Source organism: Oncorhynchus mykiss, chromosome 7, assembly GCF_057628025.1.
Source record: "Oncorhynchus mykiss isolate SJ-2025 chromosome 7, ASM5762802v1, whole genome shotgun sequence".
Taxonomy (NCBI): Eukaryota; Metazoa; Chordata; class Actinopteri; order Salmoniformes; family Salmonidae; genus Oncorhynchus; species Oncorhynchus mykiss.
This window is the reverse complement of record NC_143028.1, coordinates 65,447,008-65,466,541: the sequence shown is the minus strand read 5'-3', so window position 1 is coordinate 65,466,541 and position 19,534 is coordinate 65,447,008. Positions and strand designations below refer to the sequence as shown.

Here is a 19,534-nt window from a genome sequence, read left to right as displayed (position 1 = left end):
CTTTTCAAGAATATGTTGTTGTTTCGCTATACCCGCAATAACATCTGCCAAACATGTGTATGTGACAAATAAAATGTGATTTGATTTGTTAGATGTGTCCTTGTGAAATTCCATCTGGTGCGTGTGTGTCAGTGTGTGTACTGTATGTGTGTGTATGTATTTGTGTGTGTGTATTTGTGTGTGTGTGTAGGTGGGTTAGTGTTAGGAGTTAGGGTTAGGTTAAGGGTTAGGGTTAAGGTTAGATTTTCAGGTTAGGGTTAGGGGTAGGGTTAGGTGTAGGGTTAGATTGTCAGGTTAGGGTTAGGGGCAGGGTTAGAGAAAATAGGATTTTGAATGGGAATCAAAGATTAGTTAAATACGACTGTGTGTGTATTTGCGTGCCTGTGTGTGTTTATGTGTGTGTGTGTGTATATGTGCGTGCGTGCGTGCGTGTGTGTGTGTATTCATCCCATCAGGGTGTGGTTGAAAAGGGGAAGGGTGTGTCTGCCAGCTACCTTCTGACACACTCTGTAGCCCAGGTGAGACAGTGTTTATAAGGACACATCCAAGAACCCACACACACATTTAAACAGACAGATTCTGAACAGCACACACACACACGCGTGTCCACATACATACACTTACAACTGGTGAGTAGTGAGCTGGATTGATTCACTTTCACTGGAGATTGGACCTTTTCTTTTCAATGTAGTTCAACTTATTTTGCCTTCATACATTTCCTGTGTTGTACATTTCTTCCAATTATTTAGTCAACCAATTATTTCTTAAATTGTTGTGTTGCCTTTTTTGCTTATTGTCTTTTTGTCTTTCAAAGAATTTCTCATAGCAGAAAACAAAGATGTGGATTTTATTCCAGCTAGCAGGTATGTTTAATTGATTTCTAATTTTAAATGATTGATGCGTTGTTACAGTTATATACATTTTAATTTCTTTAGATTTGTAGTTCGTTTTAGTATTAACATCTAGATTGTTGTGATAGTTTTGTGTAGGATATGAGGAAATATGTATGATTCTGATTGATTGATTGATGAATTGATCCCCTCACCCAGCCCTGACTGCAGTGGCTGCGACACAGAGGGACTGTTCTCGGGGGGCCTGTTACCCCCCTATGGGAGACCTGCTCCTCGGTAGGGGCCGTCAGCTCCACGCCTCCTCCACCTGCGGCCTCACCGGCTCGGAGGTCTTTTGCACCCCCTTCGGACAGGTACGACCCTACTCTTACTATTCTGAAAGACACAAAGAACCTCATATGTTACAAAGACAAGTAGATCTCATTGACGTTGTTAGTTTTGTGAGTGTATACATAAGATTGTGTAAACTTTCAAGTGAAGACATGGGCTGTTTCTCTACCCACGGTGTTTTTGTCAAGCGCAGTCCCTTTTAATGCTAGTGCATCGGCACTGTAAGAGATGGGGGAAAGTAGGGCAATTAGGAGGTGTTGTAGCTCTTAATTATTATGAGTTGTTCACCAGGTTGTTTAATGTGTTACAACATTTCAGGTTTGAAGAGTAGCTATATCTTTAGGCATGTCAGTGAGCCAGACAGACATGCATGTATGAAGACAGAAGACAGATGGACAGACTGCTTGGTTGTGCATGCTGCTCTCTGTCTCATCATGCACAGTAGGAGACCAGGGAGGGAGTGAAGGGGTGTGATGGAGAGGGTGGATGGAGGGTCAGGGGAGAACTGGTTGGTGTAATTTGTGAAAACGTCTGGATCTGGTGCCAGAGACACACAGTGCCAGATGTTGCAACTACAGTCTTTGGAAAAACATTGGATAGAGAATGATTTATTTGATTTCAAAGGAACAAGAGAACAATCAAATATGCTGTTTTGAGGGGATTGATTAACCTTCAAACATCAGTGTTTAAGCCAAACGAGGGGCTGAAACCAGGTGAAAGGAGAACATAGGACATTTTTTCTGATTTAATTTGTGGTGCTGCGTGTTTGCTTGACAGTCAAGTCTTTCATCTGAGCCACACCCTTCATCTGGTGTTGCTGGGCAAAGCAAGTTCTGCTCTCACAAATACCAGGCTGTCTCTGTCTGTGCAGGCACACACGCACCATATAAACACACACACCAGACTGTAGATATTTTTGGTGGTTCTGGTTTGAGTTTTTGAAACTCCAGCACTTTTGTATTTGAATATTTACTTAAAGTGATTGTGTTTCACTGGATGCATGTGTTGATCACACAACACAGACATGAAATATGTTTTTAATGTTGGGCGTGTGGGAGAAAGGTGCTCCAGGCCATAGAAACTGGTCTAGACTGGAGTGTGGATGTAGTATAGCTGATTGACTGTATGTGTTGAGTCATGTGTTAAGGCTATGGGTGTGTATCGTATATCTCTCTGACACACTCTGTATCATTCAGTACAGTTGAGACAATGTGGACACTAGCAAGATGTGATCTGAAAAGAGTTACCTAGACATTATGAAATGTTTTGACTAATGAGTTGCATTTCCACTGGCATTCCTCTCAAGGCCACAGAGTTATCACTAAGCTGCTACTAAGAACAAGGAAGGACACTGTGGTGTTGGATTCCTCTCCTTCTCTCCTGGTGCCATTTTGCATGTCCTCAGAGTTTACAGCTTCATGCTTGGAGTTGAAATGAACAGGTGGTAAAACATGCTGTAACTGTACTGCCTATTGTGCAGGCTGGATAGTTCCATAGGTAATAGTACTACAATGTGACATAAAATAAAATGAGTAGATTAGATCAACTTTATTCTCCTAGAGCGGATTTTTTTTCTCCATCGCCCCTGTGTTAATCTTTGCTTGTTTTATGCAATCTCTGTCAGGTGTGTGTGTTTACAGTAGCCACCTGCTTGGCCTGCGGCAAGGCAATCACTACTCTTTGTACAGTATCAAACTCTTTGGTGGACTGACTGCATTTGATGATGGAAGACATGCTGTGCTAAACCATCTAATGGTCGATTAGAAATACTTTATTGATTTCCTAGCAGAAATGGATGAGATTGCCATATCTGCTGAGTCAGCCAGAAGCAGAGTTGAGCAGTACAGTGTGCCAGGGCTTTATCACTCAGTGTCCAGGCAGTGGCATGCATGACCTGATAATGACTGGGCAGGGTGCCCGCCATGCCCCTGCAGAGGATATTGGAAGACAGCGAAAGAGAGGGATAGGAGAGATGGAGAAAGAGGATAGGAGCCTTGGCTTTCCTATCCAGTGTTGACAGATCTATTCTGAAGGGTATGGTTGGATTTAGTTTGGCACAGTGATACGGCGAAGTTTGAATAACCAGACTGCCTAACTTCTCCTCTCTCTTGCCCAACACTCATCTCTACCCTTGACCTGACCTTGGCACTGGCCGTTGCCAGAGAGTTGCAGATAGCAACAAGCCAACATGGTTCAAAGCGATTTTCCATCAGGGTTTGGTATGAACCAATCAGAGATGAGATAAGAAAGGCTGATCCCCTTTTACTCAGTGATGGAGGGGATCTTAGCCAATAGCTGGCTCCGACACCAGGTCGAGCCTACTAACCATATCAGGTTCCACACTGTGACCTAATTTCATTCCATGCTTTATACTCATTCGGTATATTCTTGTGGTTAAGTTTTTTCCTTTCTTTATAGAATTATCCATTGTTTCCTGTGTAGAAATGTGGAAAGATACTAATATTTGAGAGATATCAACAACGTTTCAATCCAGTTTTTATGCCAGTCATACCATATAAAAACAAATCATGACATCTGTGATGGAAACAGAACATTTGTGTACAATGTTACAAATGCAGACAGATAATTTGTTTGTTCGACATGGTGGGATCTTTTCATGTCTGTAAAATTAATTATGTGAGAAATACGGTGGAAATGCCTTTATTCTCAAATTCTGCTATAATAACCATCCTATCAAAGTAAACTTGGAGTCATGTGACGATATGGTGTGTAGACCTCCCACTACCACTTGGAAACCATGCAGTTTATAAGGGGCGGCAGGTGGTCTAGTGGTTAGAGCGTTGGACTTGTAACCAAAAGGTTGCAAGATCGAATCCTCGAGCTGACAAGGTAAAAATCTGTCGTTCTGCCTCTAAACAAGGCAGTTACAAGACATTGTTCCTAGGCCGTCATTGAAAATAATAATTTGTTCTTAACTGACTTGCCTAGTTAAATAAAGGTTAAATGGATGAATAAGTTATGATGAACTTCACAGGGTGGTGAAAGTACACTGTGGTCTTGATGCTACTTTCCAACAAATATTGAGAGTCTTATTCTGGTGACATGATGATCGATGTTTGTCAAATATTCTTGCTCTTATCCATAATAATCTCATCATGTAGACCTACCTGTACTGTATATTCAAGCTGTTGGCTAGAGTGCATGTGCCAAGACCTGAGTAGGAACATTGGCTATTTAACGCAACTATCAGTAGAGTTGAAAATGCGATGTAAAGATGTAATTTTTTTCAGTACATAAAAATTTAAGCGAATAAGTACATTTTGTGTGCACTACGGCATCACGCACTCATTTTTAGTCTGTTTTATTTATGCGGATTTTAGAATATTCACATGAAAATCTCTTGCTAATTGGATGGAAACCTAACTAGTGAGCATAACATATTCAGATATTCAAAATGGGGCATCCAATATTGCCACCCGTCCATCAACCATGGAATTCTAATTCTATAGCTTAGACAGATTTATAATACAGGGTTCAAGTAAAGGGATGCCAGAAGGAGGGTACCATGAATGGCCAAGGCCAGGGGCCGTAGTGACAAAGCGTCTCAGAGTAGAACATGGGTCATAAGTGCTCAGAATAAATACATTTTACCCCTATTTTTATGAGTAAATGTAAAAGCTATGCATGAAGCCTCTTTAGTCATAAGAGTCCCACCTAGTCAACAGATATTTTGGAAACCTCATGAGCTGTCCTATGCAGTTCAAGTAACTGTCCAGTGAAAATCTCACTTTTCAAAATGTATATTTAGTTAAAGCTGCAATGTGTTACTTTTTAGGCGACCCAACAAAATGAATTCTCATTGAAAGCCAGTCTAAGAAGCGGTAGATGTGTTCTATGTGCGCCATTTCTATGCTTCCTGCTCTTAAGTTTAGTTTTTGCATCTTTTACTTTCGGTTTTGTACGCCAGCTTCAAACAGCTGAAAATGTATAATTCTTGGTTATGTAAAATATATTTCACAGCGGTTTAGATGGTACAATGATTCTCTACACTCCGACTGCTTGTTTTGTCACATAAACTGAAATGAGGCGAACTATTAGAATTTTTAGCAACAAAGGAAACGGCATTTTTGCATATTGCACCTTTAACCTTTTACTGCAGTCGGCTAAATCATGGTCACACAGAGCGTGTCTTGGTAGTCTTAAACAAATCTAATTTGAAACAAAAGTTTACACCTCACACACATGGTTATGGGCTTAAAATAAAGAATACACATATACCATGTCCGATATAGAAATCTATTCAATTTTGAGTTTGCATCCCAATATTACACTTTATATACATCACAGATGACTGAAAAATAACAAAACCGTTTGATGTTGAAACATCTGATTTTTGGGGGATTTTTTTGTTTATTAACTATGAAATTCTGGAGAATATTAATAATATTCCACCTATTAAGGTCATTTGACTGAAGGAAAGAGCTACCTCATTCCCAAATAATCTTGTTGACTGGTCTTATACTCATATTTGTGGCCAAAGCATACATTTTTTAAAAAAAATGTAAAATCCTATCAGTGTTCCACGTTTATTCAACATCCTCACATATATTTTTGGGGTTGAAATTACATGGAGACAATGTTGATTCGGCCAGTTTTTGTCCAGTGGGTAGGAAATAATAATTTATTTTATTTTGATTATTTAATTAACCTAAATCATGTTATTTCAAGTTATCCCTTTGGAGCTCAATATCACTTTGTTAAAAAATATGTAGAAATTGGGCATGCCTATGAGTTGGGCAATTGACAGCATCTTGGGTATATGTGTTTGGTGATTAATGATAGACCTTACAAACATTTTATGCAACATTATTGGCAAGTGACTTGATGCCTACTATGCCAAAAGTGATTTAGAGTTCTTGAATGGGAGTGACGTGTGTGTTGATATAACGTTAATATGATCAAAATTATTATTTTTGCAACCAGTACAATATACATATCACATTGTTCAACATATCAGGATCTATCTATTTAAAAGGATTGTGCATGCCAACATATTAGACAATAATTACAAGTAGGCAAAGTGATCGTGAAAATTATATCAGTCGTTTACCATTGCAACAGTTGATGTACAGTCACATTCACCGTGGTTGTCTGAAGCCTGCTATAGAGTTCACGGCTGGTCACGCCTCATCGTGATTGATTATCCCCCATCATTTGCAACAATGTTACCGAGCCTCATCACTATCTTTTCTTTGTGGTAGCTCAAACTGTCGTGATTACCAGCTGAGATAAACTTGATGAGTTTATTTTCAGGGTTTGTCTGGGCAGTGTCTTAACATCATCCTAAAACCTACTCTGAGCTGGGAGATTTTGTGTTGTCTTAAAACAGGTTTGAACAAGATTCCTAGGGCATTTTCTGAGATGCTTTGTGGATAAGGGCCCAGGAATATCTCCAAGCAGTATCATGGTCCATGCATCTTTGGCGTGAGTGTCTGTCCTCTGGTCCAGAGAGCCGGCCAGCTGGAAATACACATACACTTTGATACAGACTGTTACATTGGCAGACTAACTCTTCTGGTCAGATTCCAGTGGTCTGGAAGAGTTTCTCCATGTTGTCCTTAGCAGCCCGCAGCCCAAGGGCACTGACTGGCTGGACACTAGCCAGGGCCAGGCAGGGTCTGATGCAGACTATACTTAACTGAAACACTGTGTCATACAGATAACTATAAAGCCAAGACAGTGAACAGTGTTGTCCCGTCAGCATATATGTCTCGGGGTCAATCTCCCAGTGAGTCCTGACCACTGGTCCAGAAATAGACACACAGACAGACCAGGGTCAAGGCTGATGCCACAGCATATGTATTTAGATGTCACTGTGGTTCTGACAGTCAAAGTTGTTGGTTTGATTGCAGATGTAGTTTTTGCATGGGATACATATTTTGAGCCTTGCCATGGGTATACATTGAATCAGGGTTGATGGACACTGCATGCATTCATCTCTCCATGTAGTACAGTAGAATATACATATCCTTCTTTACCACACCATTGGTTATGGTACAAGTCACATTGACTTTACCAAAATACATGAATAATATTATTACATCATTACTGCCCAATGACATTACAATATAAAGTTGTTATACAACACTGGCAATAGTTCACACATTAGTGGACATAATTCTGTCTTTATATAACATTGTATTAACAATGTATTAATACACTGAATCCACAGTAAATGTTTGCGTTTGTGTGTGTGGGTGCATGTGTGAGGACATGTGTGTGCATATGTGTGTGCACCGTGCAGATTTTAGATTGTTTGACGAAATCTGATTGGAAACTTGCCTGTTAACTTTTGAAATCGTTGTATGGAGGAAGAGGGGGGGATTGGCTGAAGGAGAAAGAGAGCAAACGAGAGACAGGAAGCAATGTATATATATATATATATATATATGTAAATGTATATGTATATATACAGTATATATACATATATATATATATACATTGCTTCCTGTCCTATATATATATATATATATATATATATATATATAGAGAGAGAGAGAGAGAGAGAGAGAGAGAGAGAGAGAAAGAGAGAGAGAGAGAGAGAGAGAGAGAGAGAGAGAGAGAGAGAGAGAAAGCTGAACAGTTGGACAGTAGCCGCAGCTGGTGTTGAAACATCCAGTGCAAAGAGACCTTTCCCCCAGTGTGGAACAAAGCCATGACCTTAATGGGATCTCTCACAATTCAAGTCTCTGCTCCAGCCACAGCCTCAACCCGCTCCGGCCAGGGCAAGCTAAGGTGGAGGTGAAGGGGAGTGGACACAAGGGGGTTGGAGGAGAGGGCAATTGGAGGTACAGTGCCTCCTGAAAGTATTCAGACCCCTTTACTTTTTCCACATTTTGCTACGTTAGAGCCTTATTCTAAAACGCATAATAAAACAACTCAGCAATCTACTCACAATACCCCATAATGGCAAAGTGAAAATAGGTTTTTAGAAATTGTTGCACATTTATCATGCTTTGGATATACCTTATTTACTTAAGTATTCAGACCTTTTGCTATGAGACTCGAAATTGAGCTCAGGTGCATCCTGTTTCCATTGATCATCCTTGAGATGTTTCTACAACTTGTTTTGAGTCCACCTGTGGTAAATTCAATTGATTGGACATGAGGCACAGATCTGGGGAGGGTACCAAAAATGTTCTAAACCATTGAACGTCCCCAAGGACACAGTGGCCTCCATCATTCTTAAATGGGATTGATGTGGAACCATCAAGACTCTTCCTAGAGCTGGCCACCCGGCCAAACTGAGCAATCGTTGGCGAAGGGCCGTGGTCAGGTTGGTGACCAAGAAGCCGATTGTCACTCTGACAGAGCTCTAGATTTCCTCTTTAGAGATGGGAGAACCTTCCGGAAGGACAACCATCTCTGCAGCACTCCACCAGGCCTTTATGGTAGAGTGGCCAGACGGCATCCACTCCTCAGTAAAAGGCAGATGACAGCGCGCTTGGAGACTAATCAGGATCGAGGCAAAGATGAACTGAGCAAAGTACAGAGAGATCCTTGATGAAAACTTGCTTCAGAGTGCTCAGGACCTCAGACTGGGGCGAAGGTTCACCTTCCAACAGGACAACGACCCTAAGCACACAGCCAAAATAACGCAGGAGTGGCTTCAGGACAAGTCTCTGAATGTCCCTGAGTGGCCCAGCCAGAGCCCGGACTTGAACCCAATGTAACATCTCTGGAGAGGCCTGAAAACAGCTGTGCAGCAACGCTCCCCATCCAACCTGACAGAGCTTGAAAGGATCTACAGAGAATAATTGGAGAAACTGTCTAAGTACAGGTGTGCCAAGCTTGTAGCGTCATACCCAAGAAGATTTGAGGTTGTAATCGCTGCCAAAAGTGCTTGAACAAAGTACTGAGTAGAGGGTCTGAATACTTATGAAAATGTAATATTTCAGTTTTTTTTGTCATCATGGAGTATTGTGTGTTAGTTGATGAGGGGAAAAAACAAGTTAATACATTTTAGAATAAGCCTGTAACATAACAACATTTTGAAAAAGTGAATACTTTCAGAATACACTATATATGTAGTACGGTTGTAGGTTATGGTTGTAGTGGAGAGGGGGAGGAGTTGCTGTTCTATATTTGTAAAAAAAAATATATATATATATTGCAAGGGGTGGTAAGAGGTTGAAGGTCAGGGAAGTGGCACAGGTTAGACTGAACACAGCCCGGTTGGAGGTGAGGGGAGTGGTCAAGCTCCAACTCCAAGCATGGCTCGGTGGAGCTGTGTGAATTTTTTGAAGAATTTTGTAGAAAGTGCTGAACAAATAAAATGTCATTGATTGGAACAGGGTTTGGAGGTAGTGAGAGCAGTAAGAACAGTGATGTAGAGGATTTAAGGTTAGTGAAGGATGTGTGTATGTGTGTGTGTGTGTGTGTGTGTGTGTGTGTGTGTGTGTGTGTGTGTGTGTGTGTGTGTGTGTGTGTGTGTGTGTGTGTGTGTGTGTGTGTGTGTGTGTGTGTGTGTGTGTGTGTGTGTGTGTGTGTGTGTGTGTGTGTGTGTGTGTGTGTGTGTGTGTGTGTGTGTGTGTGTGTGGAGCAAGTGATCTTGGGTCACATAATACACGTAGCAAACCCAGGGCTGGAAAACTCCACTCGTGTTACACAAGAGCCTTCCCATTAGTGTTCTATTTATGAAGTATACTGCCACTAGCACTAGCACTAGCACTAGCACTAGCACTAGCACTAGCACTAGCACTACCACGGCGACACAAATCCTGACCAGCTGAATGATGTGGTGCTTTTTTATCCTACCACCCCTCCCCTAATTGGAGTAAACTAATAGACAACAACACGTAGGCTTTTACTTCCAGTGTATACATACTATATACATTTTATGAACACAATGTATTTTACAATAGTTATCTTTTGTTTTTAATCCGATCCTTCAGCTAACATCAACCGCTCCCATCCATCTCTGAAGACCATCCATTTTTTATTTCTATTTGCTATATATTTTTCATCTATGCTGTGATGTTTCACAAAAGTTCTGTACCTTTCTATTTTCATAGATTCTACAGATCATAAATTAAAGCTAAACATTTTTGCTAAAAGCATTATATTATTGACAATGACTTGATGGATCAGTGTGATGATGTCACAGGGTCCTGGTTGTGATTGGACACCCCATTCAGGGAGAGGGGCGATGTCCGGGTAAAGAGAGAGAGAGGGATAGTGTGAGAGAGAGAGTGTGAAGAGAGCGTGAGAGAGAGCGAGAAAGAGAGAGAGAGAGCGTGACAGTACATTTTTTGTTTATTTCACTTTTGTTTATTATCTATTTCACTTGCTTTGGCAATTGAAATATATGTTTCCCATGCCAATAAAGCCCCTTAAATTGAAATGTAATTGAGAGAGCGAGAAAGCGAGAGAGAGAACAAAAATTGAAGGCTTTAGCTCAATGTTATCTATGGTGTCTGTGGGAAAATCCACAATAACATTTAGTTGCACATTGGTCGTTGTGAGAGATTCCATTGTGTTGGAGGAGGAACTGATACCCTGATCTGTGTTGTTGCTGTGTGATTGCAATACGTTCCCTTAGTCCATATTGGTCTGTTAAACTAGCATTTCCTGTCAAAGTAAGGGCACAGAAACCTCCCACGACTCACGTGCTGTTTGAATGTGTGCTGACCAATGACCAATGACTCATCATCACAAAAAGAGGTCAGGGGACATGCACATGCAAGACAAAGGTTGCCAAATGCAGAATATAATGCTAAGTAGTATTAAAATGATCTCTCTCTCCTCTCTATCTCTCTCTACCTCTCTTTCTCTCTTTCTCTCTCTCTCTCTCTCTCTCTCTCTCTCCCTCTCCCTCCCGCCTTCTCTTTCTCCCTACCTCTCTCTCTCTCTCTCTCTCTCTCTCTCCCTCTCCCTCCCACCTTCTCTTTCTCCCTACCTCTCTCTCTCTCGTTCTCTCTCTCTCTCCCTCTCCCTCCCGCCTTCTCTTGCTCCCTACCTCTCTCTCTCCCGCTCTCTCTCTCTCCTCTCTCCTTTAGTCGAAGATGAAGTGTTGTCCCTGTGACTCCAGGAACCCATCCAGTCAGTTGGCTCACACCATCCAGGATGTTCTATCCACTGCTGGACCCAACAGGTGGTGGCAGGCCAGGAAAGGTGAGGGGATACACAGCTAAAGAACACATGTCTTAGTGCTGAGATCCATCCTAAAACTCTGTCCTGTTGTGATCCAGAAAATAAACAAAACCTATGTTTTCTTTAGACGTGAGTCCGGTCACCGTACAGTTGGACCTACAGAACCTGTTTCAGCTGGACAACCTCGTTCTGACATTCAAGGTAAGATCCAGCCGCCAGACCAGCATGGACAGGGCTTTTCCAATGTGGAAGGGCCAATTAGTCTTTTTAAGTACAGTAGAATCTGATGGACTGATTTTCCTGTTGCCTCTACACAGGGTCCTCGTCCCAGTGCGCTGGTGGTGGAGAGGACGCTGGATAACGGTAACACATGGCAACCTGCTCTCTACATGGCCTCCGACTGCAGATCGGCCTTCCCTGGCATTGCCATGATTACGCCACATTCCCTGGACCAGACATATTGTTACACTCTGCCCCCCGCCACCACTAACCCCTACCAGGACCAGACGGTAAGGGAGGGGGACACAACTTTGAAAACTGGAGAAAATTCCCATGATATTTTGCCTCTGTACCATGAATAAGTTGTTTTCTGTACTCTTTTTGATTTTGCTCATTGTATGAAACAGATTCAATTCAGCCCCTTGCGTCAGTTCTCTACCATCAGCATCCCCGATGGGCAGAAGATTCAAGGTAAGATGCTTACCCGTCCATAGCGTCCCCCCACGGTTGCTATGGACAATATAACTACATGTCCAAAAAGAGTACTTACAGTATATTCCAATCTTTACACATGACATTTAAGCCATTTAGCACGTGCTCTCCTCCAGAAACACTTACACATTTCTTGATTGACACAATCCTGATCCAATGAGGTTCTTTGCCCAGTGACTGACAGCTCTCTCTGTCCACAGAGGTATCAGGATTGTCAGGCCTGCGAGTGAGGCTGACTAATCTGGGTGCTGTGCCCCGCCTGCCGGGCCGCGCTCCCTCTCTGTTCTACGCCCTCAGAGAGATGAGAGTGATGGGCACCTGCCTCTGCCACGGCCATGCCAACCGGTGTCTGCCAGATACTAACCAGCTACCCAACACACAGGTACATATAGTTAAACACGCAGGTTACAGTTACAGTACAAGTGAATGGCTCTTTAGTGGGTTTATAACTCTGTGTATGTGTTGCAGGTCAGTGCTCAGTGTGAATGCCAACACAACACAGCGGGTATAAACTGTGAGCGCTGTGCAGATCTTTACAACGACCTGCCCTGGAGACCTGCAGAGGAGGGGGACACACATACCTGCAAACGTACGCAACCACTAATGCCTTAATACACTGACTACATCTTTTTGGTACAAGTGTGGAGAAATAGGATGACTTTGCTAATGTATCGCACAACCAGCAACCATAAGTAATAACTCAGTGAAGACGAGTGTGAGTTGACTGAACATATACAGGCACAGATGTGTGTGTTGATTATTTCCCATGGTGCTGCCCCCTGTAGGTTGTGAGTGTAACAACCATTCCCAGCGGTGCCGTTTCGACCCAGATGTGTATGAGTCGAGCGGACGGAGGAGTGGAGGTATGTGTGAGAGCTGTCTGCACCACACGACTGGACCCAAGTGTGACCGCTGTGCCCCTGGATACCAACCCAATCACCGGAGCAGCATGGACCGGCCTGATGCCTGCATACGTGAGTGATCTTAAAACCGTTGTTTAAGATGCTTTAATAAAATACTGCTGCCTTTAACCCTCTTTCTCTCCTACTATAGGTTTAATCACCACCACATTAGGTCGCAGTGTGGCAATATCTTTGCTGTGTTTGATTATTGTTGTGTTTCTGTTTTTTTCCCTGTGTTTTGTACAGGCTGTCATTGCAGTGCTGAGGGGGTGGAGAATGGGGATCAGTGTGATGACGTCACAGGGTCCTGTCGCTGTAAGGCCAATGTTGATGGATCGCAATGTGACCGCTGCAAGATGGGATACTACGGTCTGACCGCCTCCAACCCTCTGGGCTGCAACAGTGCGTCATCTTTCACTCTTGACCCTGAATAGGCAATTCATAAAGTCTCATGTCATGATTACTTACAGCTGTATTCCCCATACTGTGGGGTTGATCTATCCCCATCTGACTCTGTGTCTATCTCTCTCCAGAGTGCCTGTGCAGTAACGAGGGCTCCCTGTCCAGTGTGTGTGACCCTGTGAGTGGTCAGTGTCCTTGCCAACCTCATCTCCAGGGGCTGACCTGTGAGCTGTGTTCCCATGGTTACTGGAATCCATCCTCTCCCCGTGGTTGTGAGCCCTGTCGCTGTGACCCCACCAACTCCCACGGTGACACCTGTGACCAGAGTACGGGTCAGTGCCAGTGCAGGTCAGGGTTCGGAGGTCGTACCTGTACAGAATGTCCTGACAACACCTACGGAGACCCACTCATTGGCTGCAGATGTAAGTGCCCTGTCGTGTTCTGTCACAGAAACCTTCAAAGGCTCTTAAACATGCTTTGTTCAATGCTTTTGATAATTCAATCCAATAGGCAGACTAACAATAATTTTCTCTCCTCGTGACCCTGTTCTCTTCCCTCTCTCTCTCCATCTCCTCCCTCTCTCCCTTTCTCTGTAGCGTGTCAGTGTGCTGCTGGGGGCACAAAGCCAGGAGGCTGTGATAAGCGTACGGGGGCCTGCCGGTGCCGGCTGGGTGTCACAGGTGCCCGTTGCGATGCCTGTACCCGTGGCCACTGTGACTCCTTCCCTGACTGTGAGGTCTGCCCCTCCTGCTTTTTCTCTCTGGACTCAAACATCCAGAACCTCACCCTCGGCCTGGAGAGACTCTCCTCCAGGATTCCCTCTCTTCCTGGGGGCTCGTTACCTACCAGTCTGGGTCCCCGCATCAGAACCCTGGAGGCCACTCTCACCCAGATACGAGACTCTCTCCCACTGCCACCTCCCTCTGCCAGACAAGTCAGCGACGCCCTCTCTCAGCTCCGCAGGCTAAGGTGGGGAATGTTCAGATGTCCTGGCAAACTTAGAATGTCTAAATGCTTTGCTTTTCAAAATTTAAGTGTATACATTTAAACACCTCTTTCCTGTAGACTACAGTCCTTCATTACCCAGCTCACTGTCCCTCATCTCCATTATAATCCTCCAGGGTCCAGTTGGATCAGGTGGATGGAGATTTGTCACCCCAAGGCAGAGCCCCTGAGCTAGGCACGCAGCTGGACGAACTCCAGGCTCTACTGGACGGCCTGGGTCTGGTGTACAACACCAAGAGAGATGCTCTCAGGAACTCCGTCAACTCCAACAATGCAGGTGAGGAAGACGCCGCCACAGAGCTAGGAGGACCATCTATGTGTCGAGTGGCAAAAACAAGGGTTTGGAATTTAGAATCCACAATCAAAATCAGAACCAAAGCCTTGATGCCAGTCTGTTTTGGTTTGAGCTAAATTATGGCTGCTATCACACCTGTTTCTGTCCTCTTGGTTGGTTCTCTCTCAGGGGCCTTTTCTTCCATAAAGGATGCCTATGACAAGTCAACTGACTCTGCCAAAAGTGTTGATGCTAGTGGGAAGACTGTTGACCAGTCAAAAGCAGTCAGAAAAGACGCCATTGACCTCCAGAACCAGGTCCAACCAGCCAACACCAGAGACCTGGAGAAACTCAACCACCAGCTGAACACCAAACCTGACCTCACACCCACTGCCAAGCAGGTAACCCTAGCCCTAGTCCTAGCCTTAACCCTAGCCCTAACCCAAACCCTAGCCCTAGTCCTAACCCGAACCATAGCTCTAAGCCTAACCCTAGCCCTAGTCCTAGCCCGAACCCGAACCATGGCCCTAACCCTAACCCTAGTCCTAACCTGAACCCTAGCCCTAGTCCTAACCCGAACCATAGCCCTAGCCCTAACCCAAACCCTAGCCCTAGTCCTAACCCAAACCATAGCCCTAGCCCTAACCCAAACCCTAGCCCTAGTCCTAACCCGAACCATAGCCCTAGCCCTAACCCTAACCCTATAGCCCTAGTCCTAACCTGAACCATAGCCCTAGCCCTAACCCTAACCCTAGTCCTAACCCGAACCCTAGCCCTAGTCCAAACCATAGCCCTAGCCCTAACCAAAACCCTAGCCCTAGTCCTAACCTGAACCATAGCCCTAGTCCTAACCCTAACCCTATAGCCCTAGTCCTAACCTGAACCATAGCCCTAGCCCTAACCCTAACCATATCCCTAAACCCTGCCCTAAACCCTGCCCTAACCGTACCTCCACCTAAATGTGAATGTGTATTGTTATTCCCTGTCTCTCAGGTGTGTGGCAGCGTGCGCTTTGCCCCCTGTACCCCTGCTCAGTGTGATGGTGAGCTGTGCCCTGCAGAGGGGGCGCCCCCCTGTGGCCGTGGAGAGAGTTGCGTCGGGGCTCTGCCTCAGGGGACCCGGGCTGTGAGTGATGCTGAGGAGGTGAAAGACAGACTGAAGCAGCTCAATGGGAAGATCACACAGGCGGCTGCACAGGTACGAGCTAACATTTTGTTTGTTTACTGTATGTTTCTAACCGTTTATTACAGTGTTTTAATACTTACATGAAGGACATTACTAGTTATTCAAGTGGTTTGTTTCATCATGTGGCGTTCAATGCTTTGTTCTTTTCTCCATTCAATTCACAGATTCAGGAAACACAGGACACAGCCAATAAGGTCAGACAGTCCACAGACGATCTGGACAATCAGATGAGGCGGGCCAGGGATGACCTGGATGCAGATCTGCAGGAGACGAGAGACTTTGTTAAAGAGCTGAAGGACTTCCTGTCAGGTGAGACATTGACAGTTATGTTCCAGTACCTTCAATAACCACTTACTTATTAACTCTTAGTAAAAGTATTCAAGTAGTAGTATAGCATTTTTGGGAGTGTCTAGTGTAAGGACATTCCCCTCCTTTCTCCCTCCCTCTCCCCCACCTATCTTCCATTCTCTCATCCTCCATCTTCCCCTCTATATCCTCCCTCCCTCCATCCTCTCTCTCCCTCTCTCCAGACCCATCATCAGACCCGACACACATCAGCACAGTGAGTGAGTGGATCCTGAATGCCAAGCTGCCTGTCAGTCTGGCTACTCTGAAGAGGAAGCTCCAGGAGATCAGAGACCTTGCGGCAGGACTCCCAGACAGCACTGCGGTCTTGGACCAGGCTGGACCACAGCTTGACATCGCCCGGCGCCTGCTACAGGAGGCCCGGGACGCCAGGTATAACACCTTATGACCTCTTTTGTCAGTCTTAAGACAGGGTTATGTACTGTAGACATTTAAGCTTAGCCGCAGGAAGTAGGGGTGCTGAGGGTGCTACAAAAATAGTGGTATTTGCTATTTTATTTGCGAAAGCAGCAGCTACTCTGCCTGGGGTCCTTACAAAACATGAAACATGACATAATACAGAACATTAATAGACAAGAACAGAACTACATCAATTTAAAACAGGCACACATAGCCTACATATCAATACATACACACAAACTAGTGCACTGGGCTTTTACTAGTTCTGTATTCGTGGGCTGATATAGCCGTCTGAAGAGCGGGCACCCCCCAGCACCCCCGCCACCAAACATCTTCCATGAATTTAAGTAAAGTATCTTTAAGTCTTTAAGTTTCTTCTATGAATTTAAGTAAAGTATAACTAGTTGTTGTAATTAATGACAATTCTGTATGGTTTCTGAGGTCACTTTAACATTGTTGTGACTGCTGTGAACATTGTAGTAAGGTTGCTGTAACATTGCTATAATGTTGTTGTGTGACAGGGACGCAGCGCTGGGTGTGAAGGCTGATGTTGACGGGCTGTTGGAGGGCTTCACTACAGTGGAGGGCTCCCTCTCTGGCCTGGAGGAAAAAGTGCAGGAGAGCCTGGACATAGTGGATGACATCAGCAGCAACCTCACACAGGTGAGACGGAGATGAATACAAATACGCTTCCAAACGAGTCTGACACCTACATTGATTAAACAGCTTCTTACTGTATTATTCCTCTCATTTTGATCCCTCCTCTCTCCATCCCCCCAATAACATCCTTATTTTGACTCCCTCCAGACCAAGGCCCAGTTGTCTCCAGCGGTGAAGGCGCTAGGGGAGGTGTCTGCCCTGGCTGAGGGGATGAAGCCTCAGCTGGAGGGGCTCAGGGCTCTGGTGCGCTCTGGAGATATGCTGGCCCAGAATGCAACAGAAGAGGCCGATAAAGCTAAGAGGGAGGCAGACGCTGCGGCCAAGGTGAGTTTAGTTTGTGTATGTGTACGTGTGTTTGCTTGTGTATGTCCATCTCTGTATATGAGTTTGTGCTCAACTCATGGCCTCTCTCTTTGCCTATGTGTTTGTAGGAGCTGGCATCCCTGGAGAAGCAGCTGGAGCAGCTGCGTGCTGCAGAGAGGACCAGTGGGCGTGGCGATGGGACGGGGACAGCAGGGGCTCGTCTCCAGAAGCTGCAGGAGGAGGCTGGTTCTCTGGCCCAGGACACTGGAGACATGATAAAGGCACTAGCAGGTACGGATGGGGAATGGCAAGGAGACATGTACATCTGCTAACATATAAATACTGTATATGCGCGTGCATTTGTGGCACATTGAAAAAGACACTGAATGCTGAGGTGAAATCTGAAATGATGTGATGAGTATTAATGAATCAAACATTCCCCTCTCTCCCTCTGTCCCTTCTCACTTCTCTCTCCCTCTGTCCCTCCTCCTTCTCTATCCCTCTGTCCCTTCTCCTTCTCTCTCCCTCTGTCCCTCCTCCTTCTCTCTCCCTCTGTCCCTTCTCCTTCTCTCTCCCTCTGTCCCTTCTCACTTCTCTCTCCCTCTGTCCCTTCTCCTTCTCTCTCCCTCTGTCCCTCCTCCTTCTCTCTCCCTCTGTCCCTTCTCACTTCTCTCTCCCTCTGTCCCTTCTCACTTCTCTCTCCCTCTGTCCCTTCTCACTTCTCTCTCCCTCTGTCCCTCCTCCTTCTCTCTCCCTCTGTCCCTCCTCCTTCTCTCTCCCTCTGTCCCTTCTCCTTCTCTCTCCCTCTGTCCCTTCTCCTTCTCTCTCCCTTCTCTTGCTCTCTTCTCCTCTCTCCCTCTGTCCCTTTTCCTGCTCTCCTTCTCCCTCCCTTTTCCCTTCTCCTCTCCTTCTCTCTCTTCTGCTCCCCCCCATTTTCTGTCCAGGTAAAGCAGACTCTCTGCATAGTCTACAGGATGAGGTCCTACTGAAGTCCCAGAGGCTGACTGGCCTGGAAGCCAAACTGCTGGACCTTCTGGCTGACATGAGACAGAAGGTCACGATCTTCTCCACCTGCCAGGGCTGAGGTCAAAGTGCAGAGATCATCCTCACATAGTCTGTTCTTTGGGATAGAGGAGCGATGTTACATATTTATTTTGTTCCACTTTTGTAGAATGAATGTCCCAATAAAAAGCTTTATTATTGATGTTGTGTGGTCTGGGAGCTTTCCTAAATGTGTGGCAGGTTTTTATTACTGTGGTACATCCTGATTGGCCCAACAGTGTCTCTCAAACCTTCCACCAATCAGATCGCTGTCGAGGAGAGAGGGGTGGGATCTGTGATTGTGTAAGGCGAGAACACCAAAGCACAGAAGAGGAAGTTTATATCATTTGTTTTATGAAGAAACAAAACAAAGACGTAAAGTATAGTGCCGGTGGTTCTAAGATATGAGCATCTCCAGTCATACAGGTACCATGGCATCGTCAAAACAACAGGAAGTCTATAGCAGCTTATGGCATAAAAGTGGCACATATCATTTAACCCTGTATGTAAAGTGGTGTTAGTGCACAGACCAACTTTAAGTGGTGTAACCATCTTCTCTTACACAGAGAAACGACAGCCCTCCAAACCCTTCTCGCCCTAAAGTCAGTGTGTTATGACATGGGTGTCAGGATTCAAATAGTGAGACCTGTCAATGACATTCAAACCTGTCGGCAAGCTTCATAACAGTCAAAAGCCTTACATTTAGGATTATAGAAGATAAAAAAAGAATTCAGTTCATATAAAAATACATAACACAATGACATCTCGAATGACAATGACATCTCGAAACCCTTCTCCTTGAATATGTTGTACAGTATTCATAAACTTTTCCATGAAACCATTATTTTACCAGGTTTCCATGTTTCTCCTGATCCATTATTAGTTTCAGATGTGAGTGAAAGAACAACAAAGTTTGATTCAGTTCAGACAACATCACATAAAGTAGCCAAAGCCAATGAATTAATGAATTAGAATCTAGCTGTCACAGCTAT

At 44.6% G+C, this 19,534-nt stretch overlaps 1 protein-coding gene across 1 annotated transcript; it reads left to right on the top strand.

The window, feature by feature from the left end:
- Positions 1-455: 455 nt before the first annotated feature.
- lamb3 (laminin subunit beta 3) lies at positions 456-18,705 on the top strand. Its single transcript, XM_036983984.2, has 22 exons — positions 456-629; positions 815-863; positions 1,050-1,204; positions 11,201-11,315; positions 11,422-11,495; positions 11,612-11,803; positions 11,921-11,984; positions 12,206-12,387; positions 12,474-12,594; positions 12,791-12,979; positions 13,154-13,309; positions 13,441-13,731; positions 13,906-14,278; positions 14,431-14,591; positions 14,778-14,989; positions 15,582-15,785; positions 15,938-16,082; positions 16,304-16,511; positions 17,060-17,201; positions 17,346-17,522; positions 17,630-17,792; positions 18,446-18,705. The coding sequence occupies exons 2-22, from the start codon at positions 839-841 to the stop codon at positions 18,583-18,585; spliced, it is 3,489 nt and encodes a 1,162-aa protein (XP_036839879.2). The 5' UTR covers positions 456-629; positions 815-838; the 3' UTR covers positions 18,586-18,705.
- Positions 18,706-19,534: the final 829 nt, after the last annotated feature.

Coding starts and splice junctions, on each gene's coding strand:
- lamb3 (XM_036983984.2), top strand. CDS start 839: ATGTGGATTTTATTCCAGCTAGCAG. Junction 1,205..11,200: donor TTTGCACCCCCTTCGGACAG/GTACGACCCTAC, acceptor TCTCTCCTTTAG/TCGAAGATGAAGTGTTGTCC. Junction 12,980..13,153: donor CCGGCCTGATGCCTGCATAC/GTGAGTGATCTT, acceptor TGTTTTGTACAG/GCTGTCATTGCAGTGCTGAG.